The 11,929-nt window shown below is 38.6% G+C and overlaps 1 protein-coding gene across 1 annotated transcript in view; it reads left to right on the plus strand.

The window, feature by feature from the left end:
* The window catches only part of ARF3 (ADP-ribosylation factor 3), a 40,978-nt gene extending 37,344 nt beyond the window's left edge, over positions 1–3,634 (plus strand). The window contains exons 5-8 of the mRNA XM_086823767.1: positions 700–811; positions 2,789–2,836; positions 2,964–3,094; positions 3,209–3,634. Of these exons, the coding sequence (XP_086679893.1) occupies positions 700–811; positions 2,789–2,836; positions 2,964–3,094; positions 3,209–3,242 (325 nt within the window). The 3' untranslated portion in view covers positions 3,243–3,634. The remainder of the gene's footprint in view (positions 1–699; positions 812–2,788; positions 2,837–2,963; positions 3,095–3,208) is intronic.
* Positions 3,635–11,929: the final 8,295 nt, after the last annotated feature.

Here is an 11,929-nt window from a genome sequence, read left to right on the forward strand (position 1 = left end):
GCAATTTTCTGTTTAGCAGCTCTTCAAGATGCTTAAGTCTTTCCATCCTGTCGGTGATAATCTTATTGAAGATTTTGTTATCGAGTTTGCTACTTTTACTTCCATATAAAAGCATGGCTGAAAGTTATGGGAGGTGAAGAGCAACAATATTTTTTTGTTCCTTTGTTGGTCATGCACATGGTGAAACTTTCTGCCATTTAATGCTGTGTTTTTGCCTCTCTCTGTGTCATGACTGGAGGTTGATTGCAGCGGCACAGTTTACTGGTCGAAGCAATCTCACCTGCATAATATTTTTATACTCATGTGCACATCTGGCATGCAGTTTTTTTTTTCGGCATTTAAAATTACTTATGCATTTTCATAATATCTATCATTTTAAACGTTCTACATGCCAACTTTACTCGGATGGAAACCTTCGAATGCTTTCATATTATAGAAGAGCTTGATCCTAATGGTTGTCCTACATTGTTGTCTTTGGTGCAAATTCAGAACCTTCATTAAAGTGTATGAAGGAGCTTGATCCACATGGCTGTCCTATCATGAAACGTAACCAAAATATTAAAACCTTTACTGGAATGTGTCATGATGACACTAGTGCTCGGTCTCCTGAATATTTTTTTACTGTGTGGCATTTGTTCTTGCCTATGCTTTAAACAAAGACTATTATAATGAACTTGGATTGCTTTTTTTTTTTAACAGGCCGTACTGGCGCTGCTATTTTCCAAACACGCAAGCTGTGATCTATGTTATAGATTCTAGTGATACTGAAAGGTTATCTACTGCAAAGGAGGAGTTTCATGCAATTCTAGAGGTGAGATCAGGACTCGGTCAATTTGGAGAGTGAGTCATTGTTAGCTTTATTCTTGTGTTAATCTGACAACTATACAGTTCCAATTTGCCATAAATGATTGTAACTAAAAAAAATTCTCGTTCCCAAAATGTAATCAAGTGCTTCCTTATTATTTTTTCATGCCTAAACCTAGCAGCCAGCTAGGAATTCCTTACTATTCTCTGTTTAGTGTAGCCAGGTGCTGATATGTCACTTGTGCTAGTGTACTATTTTCAGGCTTGCTGCCTTCTTTTACCCATGGAGAGACTTACGCCTAGGGATTGCCCTGGACATTCATAGTCGTCCAAGTGTCTCTACATAATGGAAACCGCAACCCAAAAGCGTTTTGAAGACGGCAAAAAATAAAAACAGAAATAGATCACAATGCCATCATGTCATCATGTCATCATGCCATGTCATAGGGTTAGTTGTGTTTTATAAACAAGCTTAGATACACGCAGCACAAGTAGGATTTTGTGCAAGCTTACAACTCGAGAAAAAGTTATTTGAAGGTGCACTACAATGGCAATGACACAGCTGCACTTGGGATGGTGCTCACGATCTTTCCATTGACAACTAGGTAGGGCATTATTTTCACAAGTGAAAGCGTAATAATTTAGCCTTTCCCAATGGTGGCAATGGCTTCTCCAAGGCAAAAAATGTGAGAATGGGGTTGGGACCTTGCCAACAACACCATGGTTTGACAACTATGGTTATCTAGAGCACAAGCAAGGCTACACTTGGGTCATTATCCCTTCGGAATCCTCCCTCGAGAAACCCTGATTATGAGCCATTCTAGCCCCAACTATGTTGGTCTATTTGCTTGTTGTTTTGTTTGCAGGTAATGTGTTGGTTTCAATTCATTACCTTGCTGTTCAGTTGAGCCGAGTGCTGATCCATCACCTGTACAAGTGCAATTTTGCCGCTCGTGAAAGCATCTGCTTAGTAGAAGCACAAATTGACCGCTTGAAGTTTGTGTTATTCAATTGCAGTGTCCCACGGTAGGCATCATCTAGGTGGAGGAATGAGCTCCTTCTAGTCTCTATAGATTCCGTGTAATCTTTTCCCTACTTTCCTTATAATCTGGGCCCTTGGGTTTGTGTGTTTCGAGATGCACTCCTCTAGGGCAGATCAGTGAGCATTTGTACTCACTTGTTAAGAGCTAGTATCATGCTGCATATGATAGCTATGAGGTGCACAAAATGCACAGATGCCCTTTGGTGTTAGCAGGGAGCTGTATCTCTATCATGCAACAAGCTCCATGCAACATCAAGGAGTGAGAGGCCACTGAATTGTGCATAAAGAAGAGTCCCTGGTCAATCTCACTCCCTTACCACTCTACTAAGTTTCTCATGTATATCTGAAGAGGTTGCACCAACTGGGCATATAGAGGGAGAGTAGGGAGGTTGGGCATGCCAATGTGGTGACCTCCTTAGTATTGACAGTTGTTCATTGTGGCAAGGGTATGCCTCTTCGTGTGCCTTGGACTCTACTTATCTTCCTGTTGGATTTTTCTTGCCAATGAAGGGTTGATGAGCTCATTTTGGGGCAAGGTGTGGTTGCAATGTGGGGAGACGAAGAGGGAGCAAAGAGTAGAGGATGGGGCTTGTTGTGGGTTGTGATAAGCAGGGTTATTGTTGGGCAGGGGTGTTAGGATGCATGTTGACGTTGTGCAGGATGCAACCATAAGTTGATAGAGATCGTTGTAAGTTTTTAACCTAGGATATTGGAATATTGGTATACGACAAAGGTTTGTCTGGATGTTTCTCTCTAATGTGGTGTTATAATGAAACTTTTGTTTGTAAAGTTGGTGCTTCGACTGTCGTCAAAGAAGTTATCTTGTTCAGATTTTGTAGAAAGCTTTGATCTGAAGAACCAAAAAGATAGTGAAAATTGTAATTAGTTTTTGCAATTATTGAATTTTATTAGCTGAGGTGTACTTCAAACTTCATAATGCAGGAGGAGGAGCTGAAGGATGCTGTTGTGCTTGTGTATGCCAACAAACAGGTACTGGGTGTTTTTTAATTTTAATTTTTGTTAGTTTTCAGGTTCTTATGAACTAGTTTCTTTATTTGTTACACGTTACATTCATAGCGCAAGTTTGCCATGTCGCATGTGTGTGCCTCTTGTTCAGGATCTCCCAGGGGCTTTAGATGATGCAGCTATTACAGAAGCTCTTAATTTGCATAAGATAAAAAGTCGGCAGTGGGCCATTTTCAAGACTTCAGCCATCAAAGGGGAGGGACTCTATGAAGGCTTAGACTGGTATGTGTCTAAATATCTAGATGTATGAAGTGCATTTAAGTCTTGTGGTTGTTATCTTGATGATGTCTGTTCCTCTGCTTGATTGTCCTCATTTAGCCATGTGCTGGATTGCAGGCTGAGCAATACTTTAAAAGGCCGAGGGAGATGATTGTTGGATGTATCCATTCTTACACCAGTCTTAAAATGTTTTCACTTCTATGATCATATGCCAGGATGGACAGTCCAAGATGCCCTCCATGTCACCAAGTTAATAATGGAGCGGAGAAGTTATGGATTGAACTTTATGAATATCTTGTTGGCAATTAGTATCTCACTTGATTTACCCTGGGTTACAGGCAAATGAGGTGCTGGGTGGGTGTCTAAGCTCTTGTAATCATTAGTTATTAAAGAATGGCAGGACTAGAGGCTCGCATTTGGAGTTTCAATATTGCTATCTGATATGGATGGAATCAAGATTGTGATTCAGCCTTCTGGCTTTTTTTTGATATGTCAGTCTTAACTTCCTACCGTTAAGTTCTGTTTCTGACAACTTCTGATCAATGGGTTCTTGAGGGAACATTTCCAGTCTGGGTGAAGGTGATCCCTCTTTGATCATTCCTGTTTATCCCGTTTGATGATTCTTAAGTACAATTTTCTTTGCGAACTCTTTGTTAGATTTGGCCAATTACGTGTCAGTGCGTGCATTGGTAGTCTCTGTGCTTGGAAGTTGTATGCCAGTAGAAACTAGGAAATAAACTAGTAGAAGCTAGGAAATAAACTCGCATTGTTGATAATGTCTATGGACATCCTACACTCTTCAAAACAAGAGGTAGAGAACCTCCGAGTACATTTTCCATCAAAATCTGAAGGGCAAGTTTAGGTATGATTGGGTAAAATACCTAGCATAATCATAGGGATGCCAACATCGAAGGGCAAGTCTAGGTATGATTGGGTAAAATACCCAACATCTAAGGGAAAGTCTAGGTATGATTGGGTAAAATATCCAACACAATCATAAGGATGCCAGAGAAATATATGGAGAAGAGAAATAGCAACAGACTATCACCATCTGAGCGTAGCTACCTTGAGTAGTTCAAGGTGCTGGAGAAGGCACAGAGCAGCAGGCAGCACAAACTATCTGGTAGCAGCATCACAGTTGTCGTTTTGCAAGCCAAAGCAACACTTCAACTAGCAGTTAGTGTTGATGAGAACATGTAGCAGCATCACAGTTGCTGTTTTGCAACTCCATCTTCTTAGGCAACATCTTAAGGCTGCAGCTCTTGAGATTGGTGGTAGAGTCTGTAACAAGCCGTGTGCATTCTACGCGCAACCCCATCATAAGTACAAAGGCACTATTTGCAGTGCATAACATGCCAGAGGAAGTAGGTGAGATCCCGTCACTAGAAACTCGACCGACATATCCGGTAGAGAAAGAAGACACGGAGAGCAGCAATTCACAGCCAAAAATAGAAGCAGCAGGGCGGCAATATTCAAGAAAGGAGTCGAGCAATCGAAAGAGGAAGAGAAGCGCAGCTCTGAGCGATCATGACAACACGATAAGGTTGAAAATTATTTCAAAACCTTAAACCTTATCAATCTTTTTTTATTTTTGGTTATTTGGTGTAAATTATCGCCAACAAGGGGTTGTTCACATGGGGAATGAGTCTCATGTATGGTCCTCATCAAATGCTTAGGGAACACCATAATTGTCATCCACATTAACAAAAACTACACCAAATGTTTGATGTATATTAATTACCTACTCCAATGTCATGTTTATGTATGTCGATGTCAGTCTATTCTATGTCAAGGAAACGTATGCAACCCAATGCCATGTATAATGCAATGTTTTGCCAATGAACCATGTATTTTGCCATGAAAGACTTTATGCCATGATATGTAAGCCTCGAATGTTTGTGGGCCATGATGGTGTATGAAATCATGATGATGGAGCTGCATGAAGACCAAGATGAAGCGGCATGTGTGAAGACAAATGAGAATGGAGCTCGAGATGAAGCTCAACATGAAGACATGACGCCTATGTTCAGCTATGTTATGTGATGACATGTATGTTTTATGTTCCCATGTATGATGTCTATGTTGGTGATGATTTCTATGTCAACCGTTGGATTGGGCAACCCATGTATGATGTCTATGTTGATGATGATGTCTATGTTGATGTTGATGTCTATGTCAACCTTTGGATTGGGCAACCCTTGGTCAAGATGTGCCCATATGTGTGTGGATGTAATGATGTCATGTTCATTCATGTCCATGATGTTATGTCATGTTGATGTAATCATCTCTAGTTATCAATGATGCAGGCTAATAAGAGATATGTGTGTGTCTCCATTAAGGGGGGGAGGGGGGGGGCAATGCTATGTATATGTACGTCACATTATCTTCTTGGGATGAGACCCATTTGGGCACCAAGGGAGGGTGTTGAAATATGATGCCCGTCATGTCATGTATGGGGCACATGAATATGGGAGTACGGTAGAAGGAGCTTAGGATATTATGAAATTGGAATGGATGCAAGCTAAGGTTATTTGGGGATGTGAATGGATGAATGTAAAAGGTGGTTAATGGTTAAAAAGTAGGCATATGGAAAGTGCAAGGGTGCACAAGAAATGTGGGCATTTATGGACACATGGATGGCACAAGGGTGCATGTGTCTTGTGGTTAAAGGCTTGTTGAGAGCTATCAAATCAAGTAATCCTTGGCTCATTTTGTAAGCTTGATTAATGTGATCATAATGTGATTAGTGCTTTGTTTATGCTTATTCCTAGTGCTTGATTTAATTCTCTATGGTCATTAATTATCTTTATTAAGACATGGATTTGATAATGTTCTATGAACCTCCTTAGATCCTAGAAATTTAACATCTAACCTTGGTTGATAAGAGTATCTTGGATCATTTTATACACTATTGTCCATTGGATGTCATTTCTAGAAATCCATCCTTATCTCAAGTGCATTAATTGGATAACTTCATGATATTGTTCAAAATTCTCACTTAACTATGCTCTTGAGATATTCCCACGTCTCAAAAAATTCATAAAAGTTAAAATTTTTGATTTCTTGCAATTGTATTTATATAATTTAAATTCTATGACGTACCATTACTTTTCTTCGATGTGTACAGTTTAATTGTCCGTTGTCATTCTAGTAAAATTGTATGTGGAAATTACGTCTCTATTCTTTGAATTGTGAAGCGTGTAATATAAATTATCCAACCATTGTACAAAATGAAATGTACATAAGGATTAGGTTTTAATTCATACGGCATTGGTTGGTAATCCAATGTATACAAATGAAACTATCCAAGTACCAAATTATCTAACATATTGTTTCTTGAAATTGTATGATATACAAAAAAGGTACTTATATCTTTAATTGTACAATGTAATGGTGGGATATTATGTGTGCAATCATAGGTTCTTTTACATACAATTATAAGTTTTCTACTTTTATGAATTCAAAAAAAACTTTTTACTAGGTTTTTTGGGTTTCAATGAGGAGATCAAGCATACTGTGTTAGTTAGTTAGCAATTGGAAAATTTCATGTGTTGTGTTAAATTTTTATTTATATGAAATAGATAATATTATTCATAAATCTTATCACGTATATTTGTAATTATACATGTACGGTTGGAATAGTATGCAAAAACAATTGCAAGTTTTTTAACACACAATTATAAGTTTTTTATTTTTATGAATTTTTAAAAAAAGTGAGTTTCTAAACTATCATTTTGGGTTTCAATGAATAGATGAAGCATGAGTACACCCAATTTTGTAATCAATTAAAAGTATTACACTTAATTTTTATGATTTTTAAAAAAATTTGTGGTCAAGAATAAAGAAAAAATTGAACCTAATCTATTCAAATACACCCATGGACAAGATTTCCCTTCTATTGGTCTTCACCCTTAATAAATATAACAATTTCTCTTTCTACAACCTTTCTTTCTTCACACAAACACAAGCACCATGCTCACAAATATCATGGACCAAGTTTACATATCTAGTATACTAAACAAAGCATGCAAAAGAAGGAAGGCAACGAGCTATTTCTTCTAGACATGATGCTAAAGATGCTACTTCTTACCCCAAACTAGGCTAGAAAAAAGTATAATTGTTATTTTAAACTTGCTTGTTACCCACACCTAGTAAATCTTTGAAGTGCATGTACAAATTGGTCACTCCTCTCCTCTACATGCTCCACACCAGTGTGTCACTCACCATGGTGATTGCTCCCCACATAGAAGATAGGAGTCCACTCTCTTACTCAAGATTACTCACTCCATGCCTCTCAGTCACTTCATAGCACATAACATTGGTTTGTTGTGTAGGAGTTTCTATATCCAAATGCACACCTTTGTGGGATGGGGTCAATGGTTGTGAGATATTTGTCTTTGGTTGTGGAGAGTGCCACGATTTCCAATCTCTATTAAAGTGTTGCACAATTGTCCCATTCATCAAAATGGTAACCCCTACTGTTAGTGGCTAGTCTTTGTTGATGTCACCCACCTAGCCGACATCCACATAACATCAAAGTTTTGTCTTGGGGCCTTTGTATTGGAATCCCACGTGTATGGTGCCCTTTGAGTACCTGGCATGTTTGGAAGTTATACTTGAGTGGGGTTCTCTTGGATTTTCTAGATAGTTGCTTAGCTTGTTGATACCTGTTATGATCTTGGGCTATGTGCATATGCTTATGTACATCCAATCAGGATTTGACATGAGGCATCTATGGTGTCTTTGCCTTGGTCATGTGTGTAGTCCTAGTTCTAGTGGCGTTGAAATAGTATTACAATCCATCATGTTAAATATATGCTAAATTTGTTGAAAGTAATGGCCTTAGGTGGTGGTTAGTGTATGTTTGTGCATGTGATGAGTGATTCTCAAACCTAGGTAATGTGCAATTTTTTCTTGCTTTGTCATTTGTTACATTATAAGACAGGAGTTGGACCTCCTTCCATTTGTCCCAATCAAGCATCACTATGGCTTCTTTTATGGGTGTGAATTCCATCTGTTTACATCTCTTATGTCGACCAAACACACAAAATCTAGATCTGATAATATGGTCGACCACACCACCTTGAACTTTGTGGAGCCACAACTATTGTGTATCTCCCCCCATGCATGGCTCTATTGGTTGTGTCATGTTTTCATTCTCAATCATTTATGATGCCTCCTCATTAGTTCATGTGATATTGTGGGTTCTCTTCTTCAACTTGATTATCCCTCTAATTGATTGGGCTCGATGTAATTTGGCCCCTTATGTTTGCTTTCTCCTCCATAAAAGGGAAAATGTCTTCATGAAGCTGAAATCCCTTGAAATGAACACCTAATTCTTCATGGTTAGGGTCCATAGTCTATACCTAGCTAATAACTCCAAGTACCCTGCCATGATGCGTGCTTGACTGTTACTTTGAATTTGCTCTACTTTGATATGTGTGCAAAAGGTTAGAGAGTCCCTTAGGCATTTGGCTTCTTGATACTCCTCCACACTTCCTTTGGTAATTTTCCAAGGATGGCCTTGCTAGATGCCCAATTGATGAGATAATTTATGTAATTTTCCAAGAATGGCCTTACTAGATGCCCTATTGATGAGGTAGTTGATGTAAAATATTGAATTCCCTCCATAGTTATTATGATTGCATTATACATTTGACTGTTGAAATATGGTGCCCGTCATGTCATGTATGGGGCACATGTATGTGGGAGTATGGTAGATGAAGCCTAGAATGATATGAAATAGGAATGGATGAAGGCTAAGGTTATTTGGGCATGTGAATGAATGGAGGAATGTAAAAGGGAGTCAATGGTCAAAAAGTAGGCACATGGAAAGTGCAAGGGTGCACAAGGCATGTGGGCATTTATGAACACAAGGATGGCACAAGGGTGCATGGACCATGTGGATGAGAGCTATAAATGGATGTATTAACCTCATTTTCTTAATGTTAAAAAATGTGATTAGTCCTAATCCATATCTTGTTCATGTTCATTAGTGTCAACTTTATACTCTAATTATGTATTCCTCCATCTTTCATCCACCATAGGTCTCATTTCCTCATGTTCATGAACTCATATTCTATTCAAATTCATCTCATTTAACATGGTATCAGAGCCAATGCCATTCCTTTCATCTCATTACCAGAGAACCACCCTCTGGTGGTGGAGAGCTTGCCATTGCCTTCTCTCTCTCTCTCTCTCCACCATTGGGGCAAGTCCTTGTGAAGGGGAGTCTAGAGGAGCTCTGGGTGAGTGTGCTACTTGTAGGATTTACTTCAATTCAATGCAAATTGACGCGAATCAGTGTTGTAGTCGGTGCTTAAAATTTTGGAAAAAAGTGATCTGTTGAGCTTGTGCAAGCATTGTGTAATTCCTCTCGGATCCGGGGTTTTTGGTAGCCACAAACATGCCTTTGAAGTCGTATTTGCAAATGAGTGGCGGAGGTTGAGATCCAAGCATGTACCTTCATTTTTAATTAAGTTTTTGATAAGCTCTCTAATCATTGATTAAAAGATGATTAATCCAAGAATCATTAGCTCAAGTTCATGTTCTTGGAATTGATATTTTACCCTCTCAAAGCATTTGAGAGGATGATTAAAAGATGATTAATCCAAGAATCATTAGCTCAAGTTCATTTTCTTGGAATTGCTATTTTACCCTCTCGAAGCATTTGAGCTAAATGGGAGTGAAACTATTCCAATTGATCACTCAAAGTTAACTAATTTTTTCTCTTTGAGATTAGTAAGTGATAGTGATCTTAATCATGTCTAGCACCTAAATTTGTTTAATATTTGCAAGAGGACTAGACACTATTGAGATTTAGTTAAAATCTCGGTAAGACCTTCCTCATTGAGCCATGGCCACTCAAATCTTGGTGGATAAATTCAATGTGAAGGATTTCATACATGACATACAAAGGTCATGTATCTAGTCATGGAAAAGGAATTTTGGGGGGTAGTAAATGGAGATGAGCTTGATGGAGTGATGATGAAGTTAAAGCATGCATAAAAAAGGCTTGAAAAGCCATGGCCATCATTGGGTTAAGCCTTGGTGAAGATGTGTCCATATATATGTGGATGTGATGATGTCTATGTTCATGTCCATGATGTCATGTCATGTTGATCAAGGTAATCTCACCTCTAGCCCATAGATGATGAAGGCTAAGTGATGTATGAGTGTGTCTCTATTAAGGGGGGGCGGGGGGGCGGGGTGGGGGGAATGTCATGTCTATGTATGTCACATAACCTTCTTGAGATGAGACCCATTTGGGCACCAAGGGGGGTGCTGAAATATGGTGCCCGTCATGTCATGTATAGGGCACATGTATGTGGGAGCAAGGTAGATGAAGCCTAGAATGATATGAAATAGGAATGGATGAAGGCTAAGGCTATTTGGGCATGTGAACGGATGTATGTAAAAGGGAGTCAATGGTCAAAAAGTAGGCACATGGAAAGTGCAAGGGTGCACAAGGCATGTGGGCATTTATGAACACAAGGATGGGACAAGGGTGCATGGAGCATTTGGATGAGAGCTATAAATTGATGTATCAAACTCATTTTCTTAATGCAAAAAAAACATGATTATGTGATTAGTCCTAATCCATATCTTGTTTATCTTCATTAATGTCAAATTTATACTCTAATTATGTATTCCTCCATCTTTTATCTACCATAGGTCTCATTTTATCATGTTCTTGCACTCATATTCTATTCAAATCCATCTCATTTAACATTGACTACCTCCATGATTCTCCTATTTTGTGTTTCTGCAACCCTATTTAGTTGGGAGGTGTGAGCTTTTGTCTTATGTAATTGTATTCACCTCCCCAATCTATCTTAAAGATTATCATCCCTATTTCACCTTCCTTGATGGCCTTGAACATGTTAAAAAGTATCACATTTGGCTTCGTAAACGATTTCTTGCTATAATCATGTGTGCAGACAAGGAGGTAATTTTCTCCTCCACTTCATGATATTATTGGTCCACAAAGGTCGATGTGCAACTAATCTTCTTCTTGTCGAGAAGGGTTATCTATACATTTTTGCAAGAGAGCATTGCATGTAGGGAATTTGTATCCCTTTGAATCAATAGTCAATGTTGAGCACAAGTCCTTTTCTTTGTAGCTTCTTTTATAGGCATATTTTCTATGACTGATGTGTCTATACCTCTTCTTTATCTACATGTTTTGTCCCCACTAGTATGCACACAGAGTGCTTGTATACTTTGCATAACGTCCCTTATTGGGTCTGGATTATGAGTTTAGGTCCCCCCATGTTTATCCAACACTCCTATTGGTTAAATTCTACATGAACTTTGGCTTTTAGCATTGCCCTGATTGATAGGAGATTTATCACAACACCGTGCAAAACATTCTATATAACTCATTGCACTCTTTCGTCCTCTTGTATGCTAATATGGCCAGCCCCTATTGTGTCTTAGTGTGGGTGCAATGAAATACATTTGTAGATAATTTAATTTTCTTGTAGTATGAAAAGGCTTCTTGATTTTGTGGTGCAACTAAATTTGTATACACTATTGCGTAGTGTGAAAGAAAGTCCAAATCTTGGTATTAGTTCCCCAACTATGTTTAGCTATGCTATGCTTCTTACCTTTTGGCTATGATCTATAATCTTCTCTTCTGAACTCGTATTTAAATTCATCGGTGTGCCCTAATCTCCTTTGGTGATCATGTGTCGTGAACTTCTTTGGTGAGGCCATCCCCCAAAACTCAAAAAAATAAAGATGCAGGTGAGGTGCTCTCTCTACTTGTAATCAAGTACTTCTTTCTCATACCCTTCCATTTCATCATTAAGTAACACCTCTTCTCAGGTCATAATC

Source organism: Cibotium barometz, chromosome 30, assembly GCF_041138505.1.
Source record: "Cibotium barometz isolate CiBa-2024 chromosome 30, ASM4113850v1, whole genome shotgun sequence".
In the NCBI taxonomy this organism is placed as follows: domain Eukaryota; kingdom Viridiplantae; phylum Streptophyta; class Polypodiopsida; order Cyatheales; family Cibotiaceae; genus Cibotium; species Cibotium barometz.